The 22,231-nt window shown below is 38.8% G+C and overlaps 1 protein-coding gene across 2 annotated transcripts in view; it reads right to left on the reverse strand.

The window, feature by feature from the left end:
• LOC126457290 (aladin-like) overlaps positions 1 to 22,231 on the reverse strand; it is a 75,062-nt gene that overhangs the window by 26,787 nt on the left and 26,044 nt on the right. For both annotated transcript variants that reach the window (XM_050093463.1, XM_050093462.1), the window contains exons 3-6: positions 21,543 to 21,693; positions 20,895 to 21,100; positions 17,001 to 17,160; positions 9,224 to 9,387 (exon numbers count right to left, since the gene is read on the reverse strand). In XM_050093463.1, the coding sequence (XP_049949420.1) occupies positions 9,224 to 9,387; positions 17,001 to 17,160; positions 20,895 to 21,100; positions 21,543 to 21,693 (681 nt within the window). The remainder of the gene's footprint in view (positions 1 to 9,223; positions 9,388 to 17,000; positions 17,161 to 20,894; positions 21,101 to 21,542; positions 21,694 to 22,231) is intronic.

Genomic DNA, 22,231 nt, shown 5'->3' on the forward strand with positions numbered 1-22,231 from the left:
TTAGCAAAGGTTGAGGCCTGGTGGATAATGGGAAGGGAGAATATACTGAAGGGCAAGTTCTCATCTCCGGAGTTCAGATAGGTTGGTGTCAGTGGGAAATATCCAGATAACACGGATGGTGTAACACTGTGCCAAGATGTGCTGGCCGTACACAAATATTCCGCATGTCCAGGGCCTCGCTGCGATGGAGCACTTCCTTTCACGCCGATCACCTGCCACCCTACCAAAAACCTCTTTCCTCATTACCTTAGCCAGCTTCATCCTGACCCACAACTTCTTCACTTTCGAAGGCCAGACATACTAACAATTAAAGGGAACAGCCATGGGCACCAGGATGGCCCCCTCGTACGCCAACCTATTCATGGGTCGCTTAGAGGAACCCGCCTTGGTTACCCAGGCCTGCCGACCCAAAGTTTGGGACTCCTCCTGTCCAATGGCCAGCTTCACACGTCCGTCCACATCAAACCCACCAACAAGCAACAGTACCTCCATTATGACAGCTGCCACCCATTCCACATCAAACGCTCCCTTCCCTACAGCCTAGGTGTTCGTGGCAAACGAATCTGCTCCAGTCCGGAATCCCTGAACCATTACGCCGACAATCTGAAAACAGCTTTCACATCCCGCAACTACCCTCCCGACCTGGTACAGAAGCAAATAACCAGAGCCACTTCCTCATCTCCTCAAACCCAGAACCTCCCACAGAAGAACCCCAAAAGTGCCCCACTTGTGACAAGATACTTTCCGGGACTGGATCAGACTCTGAATGTGGCTCTCCAGCAGGGATACGACTTTCTCAAATCCTGCCCTGAAAAGAGATCCATCCTTCATGAAATCCTCCCCACTCCACCAAGAGTGTCTTTCCGCCGTCCACCTAACCTTCATAACCTCTTAGTTCATCCCTATGAAATCCCCAAACCACCTTCCCTACCTTCTGGCTCCTACCCTTGTAACCGCCCCCGGTGTAAAACCTGTCCCATGCACCCTCCCACCACCACCTACTCCAGTCCTGTAACTCGGAAGGTGTACACGATCAAAGGCAGAGCCACGTGTGAAAGCACCCAGGTGATTTACCAACTGACCCGCCTACACTGTGAAACTTTCTATGTGGGAATGACCAGCAACAAACTGTCCATTCGCATGAATGGACACAGGCAGACAGTGTTTGTTGGTAATGAGGATCACCCTGTGGCTAAACATGCCTTGGTGCACAGCCAGCACATCTTGGTGCAGTGTTACACCGTCCGGGTTATCTGGATACTTCCCACTAACACCAACCTGTCAGAACTCCGGAGATGGGAACTTGCCCTTCAGTGTATCCTCTCTTCTCGTTACCCACCAGACCTCAATCTCCGCTAATTTCAATTTGCCGCCGCTCATACCTCACCTGTCTTTCAACATCATCTTTGCCTCCGTACTTCCGCCTCGACTGACGTCTCTGCCCAAACTCTTTGCCTTTACAAATGTCTGCTTGTGTGTGTGTGTGTGTGTGTGTGTGTGTGTGTGTGTGTGTGTGTGTGTGTGTGTGTGTGTGTGTCCTTTTTTCCTCCTAAGGTAAGTCTTTCGGCTCCCGGGATTGGAACCCACATCTTTTCATCTTTCCCTCTCCTTCCCTCTTTCCTGATGAAGCAACCTTGGGTTGCAAAAGCTTGAAATCTGTGTGTGTGTGTGTGTGTGTGTGTGTGTGTGTGTGTGTGTGTGTGTGTGTGTGTGTGTGTGTTTGGGTGTTTTTTTATTGTCTCTATCAACATACCAACACTTTCGTTTGGTAAGTTACAGCATCTTTGTTTTTAGATATATTATATACTAGGTTCAATAAAGTTCGACAAATATGACATATTGACACTAATTGTTTGTGATAAATAGGGTTACCTTTCCTCCCGTAAAACCAGTCTTGCCATGAGGAAGGCCGTTGTAATACAACCTAAATATCGGCTCAGAGGTTTATGTTTTAAAGTAGTTTATACAATGAAGCGTACAACAACCATTAGTTACGCAAAAGTTAAGAAATTACAGAAAGATAGGTGGTTAAGGAGAATGAAGACGGGACAAGTTGAAAGAACCAGAGGTTGTTAGGAGGTTCAAAGTGGCCATCATTAAACGTCTGGCTGAAACTGGGGTAGGGAATACAGTAAAAGATGAATTGGTAGCTTTCAGAGATGAAATAGTGACTGATGGTAGCAAAACTACAAGACAACAAATGCAGAGCTAGAGAAAAATAAATAACTTGGGGAAAGATAGATACCACCTATAGAAAAATTAAAGATACCTTTGGAGAAAAGAGACGTAGCTGTGTGAATATAAAGAGCTCGGATGGAAAACCAGTATATAGCAAAGAAGGAAACGGTGGAAGAAGTACACAGAGGGGCTTTACAAAGGAAATGAATGACGGCAGTATTATAGAAAGGGTAAAGGCCTAAAGTGATGAGATGGGAAGTATGATATTGCAAGAAGAATTTGCCAGAGCATAAATAGACACATTTAAATGAATTTACCTGTATAGTTATCTTACTGTTGAACAATATTTTGCTCTTCTTATGTGTTTCCTTTTCGTTGCCAATACTTTTATTTTAGTTGCGGATTCACCATTTGGTAAGTGTGTAAAATGTTATTTAATTTAAACACATTTTCATTTAAAGCCCTTTACAAGAAAATGTGTGTAAATTGAATAACATCTTACACAAACCTATTGAATGGCTAGGCCGGCAAAAAAGAGTAATTGCAATGGAAGGGAAACACATAAGGAGAGCAAAAGTAATAATAAAAATAATGTTGTTGTTGTGGTCTTCAGTCCTGAGACTGGTTTGATGCAGCTCTCCATGCTACTCTATCCTGTGCAAGCTTCTTCATCTCCCAGTACCTACTGCAACCTACATCCTTCTGAATCTGCTTAGTGTATTCATCTCTTGGTCTCCCTCTATGATTTTTACCCTCCACGCTGCCCTCCAATACTAAATCGCTGATGGCTCAGAACATGTTCTCCTAACAGGTCCCTTCTTCTGATCAAGTTGTGCCACAAACTTCTCTTCTCCCCCATCCTATTCAACACTTCCTCATTAGCTATCTGATCTACTCATTTAATCTTCAGCATTCTTCTGTAGCACCACATTTCGAAAGCTTCTATGCTCTTCTTGTCCAAACTATTTATTGTCCCTGTTTCACTTCCATACATGGCTACATTCCATACAAATACTTTCAGAAACGACTTCCTGACACTTAAATCTATACTCGATGTTAACAAATTTCTCTTCTTCAGAAACGCTTTCCTTGCCATTGCCAGTCTACATTTTATATCCTCTCTACTTCGACCATCACCAGTTATTTTGCTCCCCAAATAGCAAAACTACTTTACTACTTTAAGTGTCTCATTTCCTAATCTAATTCCCTCAGCATCACCCAACTTAATTCGACTACATTCCATTATCCTTGTTTTGCTTTTGTTGATGTTCATCTTATATCATCCTTTCAAGACACTGTCCATTCCATTCAATTGCTCTTCCAAGTCCTTTGCTGTCTCTGACAGAATTACAATGTCATCGGCGAATCTCAAAGTTTTTATTTCTTCTCCCTGGATTTTAATACCTACTCAGAATTTTTCTTTTGTTTCCTTTACTGCTTGCTCAATATACAGATTGAATAACACCGGGGAGAGGCTAAAACCCTGTCTTACTCCCTTCCCAACCACTGCTTCCCTTTCATGTCCCTTGACTCTTATAACTGCCATCTGGTTTCTGTACAAATTGTAAATAGCCTTTCGCTCCCTGTATTTTACCCCTGCCACCTTTAGAATTTGAAAGAGAGTATTCCAGTCAACATTGTCAAAAGCTTTCTCTAAGTCTACCAATGCTAGAAACATAGGTTTGCCTTTCCTTAATCTTTCTTCTAAGATAAGTCGTAAGGTCAGTATTGCCTCACGTGTTCCAATATTTCTACGGAATCCAGACTGGCTCTCCCAAGGCCGTCAGTAGTTCCAATGGAATGTTGTGTACTCCGGGGGGCCTTGTTTCGACTCAGGTCTTTCAGTACTCTGTCAAGCTCTTCACGCAGTATTGTATCTCCCATTTCATCTTCACCTACACCCTCTTCCATTTCCATAATATTTCCCTCAAGTACATCGCCCTTGTATAGACTCTCTACATACTCCTTACACCTTTCTGCTTTCCCTTCTTTGCTTAGAACTGGGTTTCCATCTGAGCTCTTGATGTTCATACAAGTGGTTCTCTTATCTCCAAAGGTCTCTTTAATTTTCCTGTAGGCAGTATCTATCTTACCCCTAGTGAGATAAGCCTCTACATCCTTACATTTGTCCTCTAGTCATCCCTGCTTAGCCATATTGCACTTCCTGTCAACCTCATTTTTGAGACATTTGTATTCCTTTTTGCCTGCTCCATTTACTGCATTTTTATATTTTCTCCTTTCATCAACTAAATGCAATATTTCTTCTGTTACCCAAGGATTTCTACTTTATCCTCTGCTGCCTTAACTACTTCATCCCTCGAAGCTACCCATTCTTCTTCTACTGTATTTCTTTCCCCCATTCCTGTCAATTGTTCCCTTATGCTCTCCCTGAAACTCTGTACAATCTCTGGTTCTTTCAGTTTATCCAGGTCCCATCACCTTAAATTCCCACCTTTTTGCAGTTTCTTCAGTTTTAATCTACAGGTCATAACCAATAGATTGTGGTCAGAGTCCACATCTACCCCTGGAAATGTCTTACAATTTAAAACCCGGTTCCTAAATCTCTATCTTACCATTATATAATCTATCTGATACCTTTTAGTATCTCCAGGGTTCGTCCATGTATACAACCTTCTTTCATGATTCTTAAACCAAGTGTTAGCTATGATTAAGTTGTGCTCTGTGCAAAATTCTACCAGGCAGCTTCCTCTTCATTTCTTAGCCCCAATCCATATTCACCTACTACGTTTCCTTCTCTCCCTTTTCCTACTACCGAATTCCAGTCACCCGTGACTATTAAATTTTCGTCACCCTTCACTATCTGAATAATTTCTTTTATTTCTTCAATTTCTTCGTCATCTGCAGAGCTAGTTGGCATATAAACTTGTACTACTGTAGTAGGTGTGGGCTTCATGTCTATCTTGGCCGCAGTAATGCGTTCACTATGCTGTTTGTAGTAGCTTACCCGCATTCCTATTTTCCTATTCATTATTAAACCTACTCCTGCATTACCCCTATTTGATTTTGTGTTTATAACCCTGTAGTCACCTGACCAGAAGTCTTGTTCCTCCTGCCACCGAACTTCACTAATTCCCACTATATCCAACTTTAACCTATCCATTTCCCTTTTTAAATTTTCTAACCTCCCTGCCCGATTAAGGGATCTGACATTCCACACTCCGATCCGTAGAATGCCAGTTTTCTTTCTCCTGATAACGACATCCTCTTGAGTAGTCCCCGCCCGGAGATCCGAATGGGGGACTATTTTACCTCCAGAATATTTTCCCCAAGAGGACGCCATCATCATTTAATCATACAGTAAAGCTGCATGATGCCTTCGGGAAAAATTACAGTCGTAGTTTCCCCTTGCTTTCAGCCGTTCGCAGTACCAGCACAGCAAGGCCGTTTTGGTTATTGTTACAAGGCCAGATAAGACAATCATCCAGACTGTTGCCCCTCAACTACTGAAAAGGCTGCTGCCCCTCTTCAGGAACCACACGTTTGTCTGGCCTCTCAACAGATACCCCTCCGTTGTGGTTGCACCTACGGTACGGCTATCTGTATCGCTGAGGCACGCAAGCCTCCCCACCAACGGCAAGGTCCATGGTTCATGGGGGGAGGATAAAAATAATAGAACATGTAAATTTGTTTAAATATCTCAAGCCAGAGATATAAATATATTAAACTGATTCAGATGTGATTAAAAATACTTAAATACAATGCTATAAATGGCTGGTTAAGGAGGTATCTTGGCAGAACTATGAGAAAAGACCTCACATTAAAGCTACAGAAAGTAGTGGCTAAGCCTGCTATTCTGAATGGCAGTGAGAACTGGAGTCTAATAAAAGAGAAGAATTGCAGCACCTGAAATTAAGTTTTTGAGATCACTTCTTGAACTAATATTAAGAGGCAGAGTGTGGAGTGAAGATTTAAGACAGCAACTAGACATCAAAATGACAAAAGCAGAAAAAAAGGTATACCCACATCAAAAAGATGGCACCTGAGCACCTGTGATTGCAAGCAAATCATTTCAGCCAAACTGCAAGATGAAATATACAATGAAGAATGAAGAGATGGGGACAACAGTTTTATCTAGTCCTTTTGTTTTTGGAACAGGCCAACAACCTCTCCTTGAAATGGAAGAAGAAGAAGAAGAAGAAGAAGAAGAAGAAGAAGAAAAGGAGGAGGAGGTGGTGGAGGAGGAGGAGGAGGAGGAGGAGGAGGGACTGACAGACCTAAGATGATACAAGGTCCATGTAGTAGACAACAATCCCTAAGAACTACTCACATCTTTGGCAGAGCCAGTCATGCCAAAACTATTCCAACTGGTGTGCAAGATAGGCGAAATACCATTAAACTTTAAGAAGAATGTAATATTTCCAGCTCCAAAGTAGGCAGGTGCTAATAAATGTGAATATTACAGAACCATCAGTTTAATACATTATTACTGCAAAATACTCACTAGAATTATTTACAGAGAATGGAAAAAGTGGTATAAGCCAACCTTAGTGAAGACTAGTTTGGGTTCTGGAGAAATTTAAGAACATAAGGCAGTTCTGACCTACGACTTACCTTACAAGATACACTGAAGAAAGCAAACCTATGTTTATAGAATTTGTGGGTTTACAGAGTACTGACTGGAAAACACACTTTGAAATTCTGGAGGTAGCAACAGAAACATACACAGGGAGTGAAAGATTTTCTATAATTTGGACAGGGACCAGACTATAATTAAATGAGTTAAAGGGCATGAAAGGGAAGCAGTGGTTGAGAAGAGAATGAGGCAGGCTGTAGCCTCTCACTGACAGTATTTGATCTGTAAGTTGAGCAAGCAGTAAAGGGCACCAAGGAGAGATTTGGAAGAAGAATGAAAGTTCAGAGAAAAGGTAGAAAAAACTCTGCAGTTTTCCAATGACATTGTAATTTTGTCATAGACTGTAAATGATTTGCAAGAACAGTTGAATGAAATGGATAGCGTCTTGAAAAGAAATGAATGCTGAATTTTCAGCAAAAGTAAAAGTGAGAGTAATGGAATGTAGTCAAATTAAAGCAGATGATACCGACAGAACTAGATTACAAAATGCAACACAAAAAGTGGGCAATGAGTTCAGCTATTTGGGCAGTAAAGTAACTGACAATGGCCATAGTAAAGACAGTATAGAATACAAACTGGCAATAGCAAGAAAAGTTTTTCTCAAAACGATAAATTTGTTATAATCAAATACAAATTTAAGTGTTACGAAGTATTTTCTGGAGGAACTTTTCTGGAGGGTAGCCTTGCAGGGAAGTAAGATATTTGCTGCATGCTTTCATTGAAATACACTACTCTGTTGTACTATGCACTGATTTCCTTAAAGAATGACTGCACAAAAACAGTTTGCTTTTAAGCAATAATCTTGTTATTTAAGCAAGGGACAGTCAGGTTTTTAGCAATTTTTGCCCTAAATAAACATCTCTGAAGGTGCAACAGTAACACATCACACAGACATAAAAGATAATATTACACAGATATCTTATCTGTCTTTCTTTTATTTTTCTGTCAGCCCTGCTACTAATGTGCACAAATGGGTGATCATTTATCTGCTGCTCAGGAAGATAAAAGGAAAATTTCACATTATTGTAACTATCATCAAGAATGTTTCTGTATTTGCCACTCCACTGTTGACTCTTTCTATCATTCAGCATTGAGGCCCCAACAGTAATAGAGCAATTTGATGTCGAAGCTCTGAGGCTGGCGATCAACATAAAACTGAACCCATAACGAAATCACTGTAAAATCAGTAGATTACGTTGGTATGAAATTTTATGGATTCAATGTAACATAAATGTTGCATTTATTAACATTATTGTTACAAAAGATGTCCAAAAGGATCACCCTGGGCATCAACACATTTTTGTGCTCGACTGATAATATACAGAGTTGTCTGATGCAAAAATGTAGTTTTCAATTGCATTCATTTTCCATTGAATGTTGTCCTTCAGTCTGTCAATACTGTGAGGATTAGATGTATAAATTCTCTCCCTTCAATAGCCAAAAATGAAAGAAAAAAAAAAACGGAAGGAGACAGGTCTGGGGAATGCTGATGCCACCATCCACCACTCCTGACAAGCCTCATTTGTAAAAGCTGCACAAATGTGATTCAGTGAGACATTTGAAGTGAACACATTGCTCCATATTGTTGAAAGAAGCTGTATTCTGCTCACTATCAGTTAACTCCACATAAAGTTCTCTGAAAATTGTTACATAAACTTGTGTTCTGACAGTCTAGTTAAAATATGTTGGTCCCACTATAACATTAACAGAAACAGTACACCAAACACCAATTTTCTTATTTTCAAGTGGATGCTTGATATCTCATGAGAATTCATCACCATCAGTTAATGGTGCACAAAATTCTTTGAACACTAGTTTTATTTTATTTTTGGGCTGGCAGTAATTCTCTTTTCAATATTGGCAACAGCCTGTGGAGTACTTATTTCATTCCATATGCCACTTTTTAACTAAATTGTTTAGGCTACTCTCCACTAGGATATTAGCACCGGGAAATTTTTCTATGAACATCTGATGTGTTTCTTCAACCAACTGGAAATGAATATAAGGCTCAAATAAAGCTATTCTCTCCTGGACTGAATAAGGCATTTTACATAAACAAAACTCCACTCACAGCACTGCACTGCAGTGAAGCATATACTGCACTGACACACAACCATCTGACGATCAGCAACAATAAACACTAGTAACATATTTCATTGTGGGTTCTGCTTTGTGTTGCTCACTGTACTAGTACATACAATTCAGACAACAAAAATGGTGCAGGACCCCAAATTCCTCTAGGTTGGGTTGAAAGGTTACACCAATCAATACAATTTTTGTGGGTATCTCAACACATCTGAAGAGTTGGTAAGTAGTGTGAGAACATTCATTTATTTAATGATATAATTATCCTTCAAGTTCCGACTTCATCCAGAACAAAGATGTGTCTTAATGATTTAACAAACAAGTACAACAGGACAGTTGCTAAAATGAAACATTATCAATAAGTACCTGAAAACGACACCGGTGGTTGCTGAAAAGACCTTTTCAGGAGACCATGCTATAAAGCTCACACCACCACCGTGTGTTTTCCTTATGGCTGAGTACGATTCCATAGCAAGATCCCAAGCATACATCACAGTATCTGCAGCAGAAGCAGTCACCAAAACGTCTCCCTGGCAAAAAAAATGTTCAAGGTTTAAAACATCTACATGCATACTCTGCAAACCACTAAAGTGGTAATATCTGCATTTAACAAGAAGAGCCATAAAGTAAACCAAACGTGACGTATGGTTTTCTGTTTATTCACCAGATACGAGTTACAGTCATAGTTGTAGTGGTGACGGTGGTGGTGGTGATAAAGAGTACAATGGGCAAGAGTAGTGGTAGTATTTTCACTTATCTTGGGATCATTTTGTACAATAATATTAAGTACACCACATTATACAGAAACATACAGGATGGTACAGAAACATCTGAGTATGAAACCATAAAGCCATTTATTAATAACTGATATCATGCTACATATACAAGATATAACAAATCAATACCAATAAATTTTGAATAGTTGTAGAGAATATCTTAAGGAACAAAGTGACGATATGAACCCATGTCTGGAAACATTATCCAACAATAATACATTGTTCACGTTATAGGGAAAATTACCTACTACTAGGACATTCATTCAGAAGCAAATTTGAGTTTGAACAATGATATATCACCAGTTGATCTAATTTCGACGTTCGGTAGCATTATTAAGATATCGGTTTCTGGTGCATGTTCCTATTCTCAGTTTGTCATGGTAACTTCCAGAAATCCTTCAGATTTGTCAGTATTAACGATGTAAATGAATGATACAGAAAGTTTATTAAGTAGAGGGCTTAAGATCTACCTATACAGCAGTTTTCACCATATTCTGCACTGGAAATCTTGGCAATCAATCACATAAGAAGTCACAATTCAACAATTAGGAATTCTTAATTAATTTAAAAGAAAAAAATGTGAATGGGAAGAAGAAGAAAAAGAAGAAGAAGAAGCACAACAGCACAAATGAAACTATGACTGAGCATTGTGTTCCGGCCACATTGTGTTCATCTTTCTGCTCCACCCACAGTGTTCAATGGCCTGCACTGAGTTGTTGCAACAGATGTGGACACACATGATGCCATTTAATGTTCTGAGTGTTGCAATAGTATATTCCTGACTATCCATAAATAGGCAATTATTTTGAATTTTTATTTCAGACTAAGTTCCAGCTACTGTACTGTGAGGTTGTCCATAAAATGGACTGAAATCATTTTCGAGTCCAAGACTGTTTCAATGACTGGTTTTCTCAGTATGTATGCAGGTGGCCTTGTTAAAGACTGTTTTCAATTTTGCTTACCTCAGAGTAACATATGATATAGCATTAACTCATGTAATTCTTCACACACAATAATCTTATTTTTTCATTAACATTCTTTTCATTTTTACTTATAGGTTATTTATGCTATTTATTATCTACACAACACAAGAGAACAAACTACAAATAATTACATTACGATGATGATTCAGAGAAACAATACAAATAAAAGAAAAAGTACTTGCCTAGGTTCAAAATGGTGAACAATAGGTTTTTGCTCAGCTTATTTTTTTAAAAAAAATATTTTAGTAAAATGTGAATTATTTGCAAGAAGTACAATCTCAATTTTTCATAAAATTGCACTAAAACTGGATTCTGAAAATGGTATCCTATACCGCTATTTCATAGAAATTTGTGTGTCTTAAAAGCATTCATAAATTAAGGTTAGTAATGTGATGCTTCTCCTCTCTCTCTCTCTCTCTCTCTCTCTCTCTCTCTCTCTCTCTCCCCTCCCCCCTCTTTTTTTTGTAGTTGTCTTCAGTCTGATGACTGGTTTAATACAGCTCTTCACACTGTTCCATCATGTGCAAGTCGCCTCATCTCTGAATAACTACTGCAACCTACATGCATTTGAACCTGCTTACTTTATTCATCTCCTGATCTCCCTCTACACTTCCCCCACCATATACACACTTCCCTCCAATACTAAACTGATGATTCCTTGATGTGTCAGATTGTTTCTTATCAGCTGATACTTTCTCTTGGTCAAGTTGTACCTCAAATTTCATTTTTTTCCAGTTCTATTCAGTTCCTCATCTTCAATTATAGAATCTACCCATCTAATCCTCAGCATTCTTCTGCAGCATCACATTTCGAAAGCTTCTATTCTCTTCTTGTGTGAGCTGCTTATCGTTCACATTCCCGTAATTATACCTGATGAGATATTTTGCTGCTCAAATAACAAAACTCATCAACTACTTTTAGCAAACGTGAAAGTTTATATTTCTTCTTGCTGTATTTTGATTTCTTTCAATTTTTTCCCCCTCTAGTTTCATTTATTGCTTGCTCTATATACAGACTGAATAACACTGGTGATAGGATACAACCCGTCTCACTTCCTTCTTAACTACTACTTCCCTTTCATGCACTTCAACTCTTGTAACTTCCATCTGGTTTCAGTTCAAGGTATAAATAACCTTTCTTTTCCTGTGTTTTATCCCAGCTATCTTCAGAATTTTGATGAGAGGGTTTCAGTAAACACTGTAAGCAGCTTTCTCTAAATCTACAAATGCTATAAATATAGGCTTGCTTTCTTTAACCTATCTTGTAGGTTAAGTCATGGGGTCTGTATTGCCTCACATGTACGTATATTTACCCAGAAACCAAAATGCTCTTCCCTGAGGTACACTTCTACTAGTTTTTCCATTCTTCTGTGCATAATTTTTGCAATCGTGACTCATTCAGCTGATAGTTTGGCAATATTCACACATCTCAGCACCTACTTTCTTTTGACATGTACTTACTACATTCTTCTTGAAGACTGAAGGTATTTTGCCTGTCTTAGATATCTTCACACCAAGTACAACAATTTTTTCATGGCTGGCTCTCCCAAGCATATCAATAGTTCTGAGGGAATGTCATCTACTCCATGGGCCTTGTTTCGAATTAGGCCTTTCGCTGCTCTGTAAAATTCTTCTCGCCATATCATATCTCCCATCTCATCCACGTCTTTTTCTCTTTGTATAATATTTCCTTCACACTCATTTCCCTTGTATAGCTGCTCTATGTATTCCTCCCACCTTTCAACTATATTTCTTTACCTTGTACTGGTTTTCCATCTGAGCTCCTGATAATACATACAGCTGTTCCTCTTTTCTCCCAAACTCTCTAATTTTCGTAAATGCTACATCTATATTTCCCCTATTGTACAAGCTGTAGCCTTTCATTTGTCTTGCAGGCATTCCTGCACATTGTGTCAATCTTATTCTTGAAATGCCTGTATTCCCTTCTGCCTGCTTCATTTGCTGGATTTTTATATTTTCTCCTTTAATCAATTAACTTCAATATCTCCTGTGATACCTACTGATTCCCACTAGGCTTTGTCTTTTTACCTACTTGATTCTCTACTGCCTTCACTATTTTAGCTCTCAAAGCTACTTAATCATCTTCAACTGCATTCCTTTCCAATATTTCAGTATAACATTACCTAACGCTTCTCTAAAACTTTCAACAACCTCTCATTCTTTCAGTTCATCCAGGACATATCTCCTTGATTTCCTATCTTTTTGCTATTTTTTCAGTTTTGATCTGCAGTTCATAATAAAAAAAAAATTATTGTAAGAGTCCATACATACAACTAGAGTAGTCTTACAGATTAAAATTTGGTTTTTAAATCTCTGCCTCATTATTATATAACCAATCTGTCACTTTAGAGCCGCAATGTCTCTTCCATGTTTACAACCTTATTTCATAACTCTTACACTAAGTGTTAGCGATGATTAACTTATGCTCTGTGCAAAATTCTGTCAGGTAGGTTCCTTGTTCATTCCTTATTCTCAGTCTACACTAATCTACAATTCTTCCTTCCCTTCCTTTCCCTATTATTGAATTCTAGTCACCCATCACTATAAAAAAAATTATCTTCCTTAACTATCTGAATAAATTCTTTTATCTCATAATTTTTTTTCAATCTCTTCAACATTTGTGGAGCTATGTGGGCATGCTGAAAGGTACTGCCTCCAAACTTTTTATGTGAAAACTCAAAGCATTTAAAATAAAAGGAACATTATTAACACTCTACATCTATATTTTCCCTGTCTACTTATTTATTTCTCAACACAGCAAGTCCTACAAGAAATCATTTTCTGTATATTACCACTGTAGAATGTTTGATATTGTTGATGGAGCCACAACCTCACCTCAGCTTATAGCATTTCATCACTATCAAGTGAAGTCCTCGAATGTGTTCGTAAGTTTTTGAAGCAGATGAAAATTGGATGAGGTAAAGTTGGGACTCTATGGAGGATGACTGATGATATAGAAAACATTATGTATTTGTATGTCCATACTCGTGACTGAAGATCAGAGGGACTTCAGCTGTTCACTTACGTAAAGAAAAAAAAACAGCCATCCTTATGATGTCATTTATTGTGTGGCTAACAGTTTCAGTGCTTCAGTGCACCGTATCCAGGCCTTAGCTGATGCTGAGAGGGTTAACAGCATCTGTATATATGATTTATCAAAGGGCAGCATCTTTATAACTGGTTTTCGCAGATTATCTGTAACCAAAATTTTGTCTCCGAGTTGATAATTGACGGTTAGAGAGAGAACATTATGGTTACAGGTAACCTGCAAAATCCATTTGTAGATGTTGGCCTCTGATATATCTTGTGTAAGGATGGTGTTAACCCTCTTGCCATCGCCTAACGCAAGAAGGTGGTGCACTGAAGCACTGAAACTGGCAGCCATACAATAAATGACATCAAAAGGATGGCCATAGGTGTTTCATTTCTTACATAAGAGAGCACATGACATCAGATTATTGTAGATGTCGCAGCACTTGCGTGTAGTCTTGCAGTCTCATACTGAAGGAGAGGGCACTCCATGTGTGGACAAACTCTTCGAATTCTAAACTCGATTCCAGTTCTCACGCATCGACATACAGGTGTGTCCCAAAAAATGTAGATACTATTTGATAGTTAATATTATGCAACAAAATGGCTTGTGTTACAATTCTCACAAGGGGGGCAGGGAGGAGGGAAGTTATTTTGTGTGTTCAAAGTGACCCCCATTAGCAGCCAAACAATGTCGATGCTGTAGTATTGTTGACCAACTATGGCTGTCAGTGTTGCTAGTGTGATAGCCACACAGGACGCCTTGATGGTTTCTTGTAGCTTGTTCAGTGTAGCTGGCATCTGGTGATAGACTTCATTTTTCATGGTCCCCCACAGGTAGAAGCCAAGAGGTGTAACGTCCGGAGACTGTGGTGGGTACTCTACAGCTCCTCTTCAACCCGTTCATACTCCAGGTAGAATTTCATCCAAGTAGGCTCTAACATCTTTGTGGTATTGAGGTGGAGTGTCATCCTGTTGTAGATAGAATCTTCCAATTTCAAACACCTTTCAGATGACAGGTAAAATCAATGTTTGCAGCATATGAAAATACACCTCACCAGTTACGGCACCTTCAGAGAATAAAGGGTCAGTCAAACTGCACAATGACAGACCATATCACACATTAACACCCAGTAGAGTGACATGTTTGTCAACGATAAAGTGAAGATTTTCAGGAGCCCAGTACATGCAGTTGTGGTGGTTTACAGTACCATTCAGCCTGAACTGCTCTTCGTCAGACCAGATAACCATCTCTGCAAATGGTTTATCCTCGCAGAGCATGCCTTCAAACCACCAGCTCCATCCTTCAATCAGGGTCATCTTCATTCATAGTGTACACCAATCTTGGAATGTATGCTTTCCACTAAGCAGTTTTTGTAAGCTTGATTGGCTTACCTCCCTTTCACATGCACCCTGGTTCACAGATTTTTGAGGTAACCTAATAAAATGTTGCAACAAAGCTGTGCTGGAGGCTGGATTTCTTGATGTTTTTGGTTGGCCAGATCTCTCCTTACACACATCCTGAACAGTATCGTTGACTTCAAATTTAGCCTGGATATGATAAATTGTTGTATGTGTTGGTGGCTGAGTTCTGTACACATTACACCATTGCTGTGGATCTCCATCAAGTTATCGTACTTCCAGTACGGCCTCACATTGCTCAAATGACAATCTTACAACATTCGTTGCTGCACTGTCATTTGCTGGAAAGTGCACACCAAGATCTGTTGAGAACAATGTGGACTATACTACAGTGTATGCTACGGTCGCAGGTTCGAATCCTGCCTCGGGCATGGGTGTGTGTGATGTCCTTAGGTTAGTTAGGTTTAAGTAGTTCTAAGTTCTAGGGGACTGATGACCTCAGATGTTAAGTCCCATAGTGCTTAGAGCCATTTGATCCATTTGAGCCATTTGAACTACAGTGTAAAATTCCAATGATCTGTCATTTTGTTCCAAAGATGTTACCTATCAAAGACTGTGTGCATTTTTCTGGTCCTCTTTGTAGTTGCGTTGCATGCTGCCACGTTACGCACTACAAATCGGAGCCCTCTAGCAGAAGAGGCTGCAAATATGTATACATGAAGAATAAAGATGTAGAACGTTAATAATATTTGTTTTATTTAAACATAAGAGTTTTCACACAAAAAACATTCAGAGAAATTATTTTCAGCACACCCTTGTAGTTCGCATATAAACTTATATTACTAAGGTAGGTATTGGCTTTGTATCTATCTTGGTTAAGATAATGCATTCACTATGCTATTCATAGCAGCTTACATGCTTTCCTACTTCCTTATTCATTATTAGACCTATTTCTGCATTACCCCTATCTGATTTTGCATACAGTAACCCATACTCAACTGACAAATGCCCATGTAACCAAGTATGTTAATGTGACTGCTTCTGCGAAGGAGAGATACGATGGGCCCAGATCAAATCTGCCCAATGGACTAAAAAAGAGGGTCACTGTGCCGATCAGTCTGGATTTGGTTTCCATGCAGTTTCCCATACCCTACTAGGTAATACTGGATTTGTTCTCATGCTCCGCCTCAGATACACGCTACGCAAACATTTAGAACTCTTTTGACACATGCACACAGAATTTATTCTATTCGCAGACATATTAGTGTGCACTGCTTCGTACTGTGAGTGAATAGGAAACTGATAACCTTAGCTGTTTGGTCTCCTAAAACACTTCCTCAGCGACAGTATTCACCTAAATCCTGTTCATCCTGACACTGAACTTCACTAATTCTCAATATATCTACCTTCAACCTACCCATTTCCCTTTTTAAATTCTCTAATCCACCTACCCAATTAAAAAATCTAACATTTCACACTCTGATACACAGAATGCCAGTGTTCTTTTTTTCTGGTGATGACATCCTCCCAGAGATCTGAATGGGGGACTATTATACCCAGATGGGGTATTTAACCATACAGTAGATTTGCAAGTACTCAGGAAAAATAATGGTTGTAGTTTTCCCTTGCTATCAACTGTTTGCAAAACCAGCACAGCAAGACCACATTGACTAATATAACAGGGCCAGATCACTCAATCATCCAGACTGTTGTCCTTTTCAACTACTATGAAGGTTCCCCTCAAACCTGGTTTGTCTAGCCTTTTCATAGATATCTCTCCATTGTGGTTGCATCTACAGTATGGCTAAATGTATCACCAAAGCAGGGAAGTCATTCCATCTCAGCAAGGTCTGTGGTTCATGGAAAGGGGGGAGACTACATGTTATGTTTGCACAAAAATAGTTTTGGCAAATAAACAAACTACAACAGGAAAGGATATACGATGTTAACCTCTCAAATTACTTTTTCTCACCTGTAGGCTCCAGGCAACACTAGTAATAGGCGAATGGTTTGGTCTTTCTAGAAACGTAGCACAATTTGCAGATAACCTTGTAACAACAGAATTAGGGTCTATGTGCCAGACATAAACACCAGCTTCACATCCGACAGCAAGTTCCGATGCAGATAAGGGTCTATAAAATCAAATCAAAGCTCAATTATACCACACAAGAAAAATCAAAATGTCAACTCACCCACATTCCACTAAACTTATCGGTGACACTCTAGAAATAAATTAAAAATGATTTTAAAAGTTAATCATTATACCAGTGAAATTTTATGATACTTAGTACTCAATCAAAGATTGGCTTCCCAGTGCACTACAGCATTGTCAATTACCACTAATTGCTTTGTTTTGTGGGCAGCATCCAATTCCGAATTACATGGCTTTCGTGTGCACTTCACAACTACTACATGAGATCAAAAGTTTGGTGATTCTCAAACTAAATTTGTACAATGAGGCAGAGTTCTTCATGTAATAGATTCAAGAAAAATATAAATCCACTATTATATTCCTGGATTTAATCCTTTCTGACTGTTTATGATACGTATTATTGGTTCCTCGATCTCTATGCTCAGAATGATTATCATAATCATAAATTTCCCAACACTTACACTTAATGAAGTAACTTTACTGGAGGGGGATGGGGTGTAATTGAGATATAATTTGGCTTTCAAGCAATGTCTACAAACACTCTGCAATTAATTGTTCTGCTCTGTTCTCCCTACTTCTGCTCTGGCAAAAGCCAAACATTGGAACAACATGTGCCACTAGTGCTTTGTCTCCTAACACTACACACCTAACAACAACTATACTGCGTGTATTCTTGTTCATAGTCGCATTATCAAATGAAGTGTTGGGTGGGGCTAAAACTTCAGTATTAGCTCGAACACAAGAAAAGTTGTCACTGAAAAATCGGAGCTATGTTAGCGCCTCAAATGCGGTGCCTATATGGAATCGTTGGCATACTATTTCGTAAAAAAAAAGAAAACTGTATTAACTTTGGTTTGCAGCAAGATGTCAAAGTGATGAATGGAGAACAGTTTTTTTGGAATATATAGCGATTTCCAAAGTATTGGTTGGGCTGGGAGATAATAGCAAAGCTGAAACAACTTAAATACAGTCACAATTGTTACACACTTTTGGCACCTCTTTCAGAATACATTCTGATTTCTAATGTGTTGGTTAGGATTGGATCTAACCACACAACTAAAATTTAGAAGCACATTCTGCTCCTTATCATGTCTTACAGAATTATATTTCATTATACTGCCACACATCCACCACATTTAACTTCATTATGACATTTACAGAATGTAATTCTGTCACTGGGTCTGCCATCTCTTATAATCAGTCAACACCAACCATCATTGGCTGCTCTCCAGTACTTCACACAGTTTTCTTCAAAACCCATTTTTTGGCACTGATAAATCAAGTTTTATGATTTGTCATAGATATACTTACAGCAGGCCAATACAGTTTGAAGCTGTATACAAGCACATAACATACTTTAGGTCCAGGCCTTGCAATCACTTTTGCACGTCTGATTAAATTTTTCGTGCGCACATCAAAACTTTTGAATACGAGTATCAACTAGAAAACCAGACAAAAAATAAAAAAGAAACCAGAGGAAACTGAAGCACACTATAATTTTGGATTTTTCACTAAAAAGTATGAACTACCAATGTGTTAATGAATTGTAATACCTGTGCATTTGCTTAAAAAATATAATTCCCACAATTTACATTTTCCTTCAACATGCATAATTTTTTAAAGTCCCCTGAAAAGTTTAATAGTGTTCACTGGATGTACAATTGTGTATTTAAGCAAATTAGTTTCCTAGCATCTTACAACACCATCTTTCAAAAAAGATAATACGATAATGACTTGGTGATCAGTAAAACCAGTAATAATATAACTTGTGTACTTTTAAGCTGAAATATTCAATTAAAATTGAAATAAAATAATTTGAGATTTGATTTGTATGTTCAACAGTTATCACATGGAGAATTTAAGTTACCGTACACAGAAGTGCCTCATATCGTGTAGGGCTCTGCGAGCACCCAGAAGTGCGGCAACACAACATGGCATGGGCTCACCTAATGTCTGAAGTAGTGCTGGAGGTGTTTCAACTCAGAAGAGTGTTTCTGGAGCCACTCTGTAGCAACTCTGGACATGTAGGGTGTTGCATTGTCCTGCTGGTATTGCCCACAAGTCCGTCGGAATGCACAATGGACGTGAATGGATGCAGGTGATCAGACAAGGTGCTTACGTACATGTCACATGTCAAAGTCGTATCTAGATGTGTCATGGGTCTCATATCACTCCAACTGCACACGCCCCACACCATTACAGAACCTCCACCAGTTTGAACAGTACCCTGCTGACATGGATGGTCCACGGATTCATGAGTTTGTCTCCATATTGGTACACGTCCATCAACTCGATACAATTTGAAACTAGACTCGCCTGGCCAGGCAAAATGTTTCCAGTCATCAACAGTCCAATGTTGGTGTCGACAGGCCAGGCAAGGCATAAGGCTTTGTGTCACGCGATCATGAAGGCTACAAGAGTGGGCCTTTGGCTCTGAAAGCCCATATCAGAAATGCTTCATTGAATGATTCACATGCTGACACTTGCCGATGGCCCACCATTTAAATCCGCAACAATATGCAGAAGGGTTGCACTTCTGCCAAGTTGAACGATCCTCTTCAATCATTGTTGGTCCTGTTCTTGCATGATCTTTCTCCAGCTGCAGCGATGTTAGAGGTTTGATGTTTTACCAGATTCCTGATTTTCAGGGTAGACTCGTGAAATGTTCATGTGGGAAAATCCCCACTTCATTACTACCTCGAAGATGCTGTGTCCCGTCGTTCGTGCACTGACTATAACACCACATTAAAACGCCTTTAAATCACGATAGCCTGCCATTGTAGAAGCAGTAACCGATTTAACACCTGCACCAGACACTAATTGTCATATATAGGTGTTGCCGACCACAGCACTGTATTCTGCCTGTTTACATATTTCTGTATTTGAAGACGAATGCCTATACCAGTGTCTGTGGCACTTCAATGTAAAACAGTGAAACAGATGAGCAGAACGTCAATTATCTTTTCAGTCTATGGAGATCTTGCAGGAAGCAGATCTCTCAGAGTACAATCTATAGTGTCACAGGACACTCCAGACTGTCAACATAAAACTATGTGAAAATTGTGGCAGCAGCAAGCAAGAAGCAATAAGTAAAAGGAAAAGTGCGTGGACTGCTCCAACAGAAGCAAAGTGCTACCTAAATGAGCATGGACCAAAGACAGAAAGTATGGCTCGGTGAATGTAAAGTAGTAATATGAAGTTACATTCCTTTAAAATTTCTCACATGAAACAGAAAAATGGCATTATTATAAGCTCCCCAAGCTATATTGATTTCCATCTTACACGCTGAACTAAATAATTCTATCTATAAAAATAAAGATGGCTGGTAGATATACACTAGACAATTTTACAACTTTGCCTTGGCTCAAAAACAAAATTAAAAATAAATTAGTCAATATTTTACAACTCAATGTAAGACATGTATACTTCTGAATTACAAGTGGTACCAATACCTTAGAAACATTGTATGGCAATAATTTTAGTCATATTATCTCTTGGGAATTTCAATGGTTTAAGTCTAGTAGAAACAAATATTCTCTTTCTTAACACACTTCAGTCTGGATAATAAAAGAAAATATTTGTTAATATAGAACATTTAAACAATTTTTTTTTTTTTTTTTTTTTTTACTTTGATGACATGAGTTTTTCAAAATAAAGAGAGAGGTTTTAATAGCAAGTACAAGAACAAGAAGAAGCCAATGGACACAAAATTACCTCCATGCCAGAGATGAAATATTCTTTTGATTCTTATATTTGAGGAAAGGCTTATGCTTTGAACCTGCAGTGTAAATATGTACTGAATCATCACGAACTGCAACAGCTAGTTTCGTGCAGTGTGGGTGCCAAGCAAGACACCTGACAGGACTGCGACTCCAGTCTCTTGTCTGAGACACAGCAGCAATCAGATTTGTTCCACTCTCCTGCACATTAAAGACAGAAAAAGAACAAAAGTGGCTAACAAACTAAATACTGCAAATGTATAACACTATTAATTAACAAATCAGATAATCATGTATTAATTACACACCAAGATCCTTTTCTTTCTTATCCTCCTTCTTCATTCAAATGAGATTCAATAAGTCTCTGCCACATTTTTTTAACATTACTGTGATTAAGTGCAGTTTTTTTGTAATAACATAGCCCGAATCAGATCAATGGCTCAAATACAAGCTATGAAGCTAATGTCTGAAAAGGATTACATAATAGTGTTGCCTACAGTAATCCAGAACAAACCTTTTGTTGTGACTTAACAAAAAATTAATTCTACATTTTAAACTCCAGTCAGTTTTCTTAACATTTGTAACAACATTACACCCCTGTGCTGAAGTTAATAAAAGCACCACACTATTCAGGTAAACTCACAGTCAGACGTGGGTGAAAACGATTTCTGAGGCGAATTATAATATCAGAAAGTTTCAGCATACTTGATGCTGCATACCGAACCGTGGGGTGTATGTTTGGATCATTTTGGTCCGCCATCAAATTTAATGCCTCCAATAGTCCATGTTCATACCTGTAACAAATATTGAACAGATTAATTGCAGTGCATGAATACTGTAAGCACTCAATATCATTCTGATTCCGAAATGATTAACATTAAAAAATTGCATCATTTGATTTCCTTGTCTTTCTCCCTCTTGTTTAATTCTGTTTCCCTTTTCACCAAGGATGCACTTCTCTATTTACAGGACCACAATAAACACTAGACAAAAATAATCAGCATATGGCTGCCTAAGATTTTCATTAACTGGAGATCTCAAATCCACAATTTATTTCCTTTATCAGTTTACAGTAGGGAAAAAGTAGTAGTCCAGTAGAAAAATTAGTTAGAATGGAGGAGTGAGGGAACAGTTGGAAGGAGGGAGGGAATACGTAGCAAATAAGAGAGAGAACCTATAGTCAACAAAGACACTCCACACAGAGATATCGTAATGTAAGGAATGGAAATTATGACAAATGATGTTCCTCCAGACTGTTAAGTCCGAGGTAAATGTGTAAACAATAACGTAGGAGGGATGGTCAAATAATAAACAAAGAGATGAGGTCTTTGC

Source organism: Schistocerca serialis, chromosome 2, assembly GCF_023864345.2.
Source record: "Schistocerca serialis cubense isolate TAMUIC-IGC-003099 chromosome 2, iqSchSeri2.2, whole genome shotgun sequence".
Taxonomy (NCBI): Eukaryota; Metazoa; Arthropoda; class Insecta; order Orthoptera; family Acrididae; genus Schistocerca; species Schistocerca serialis.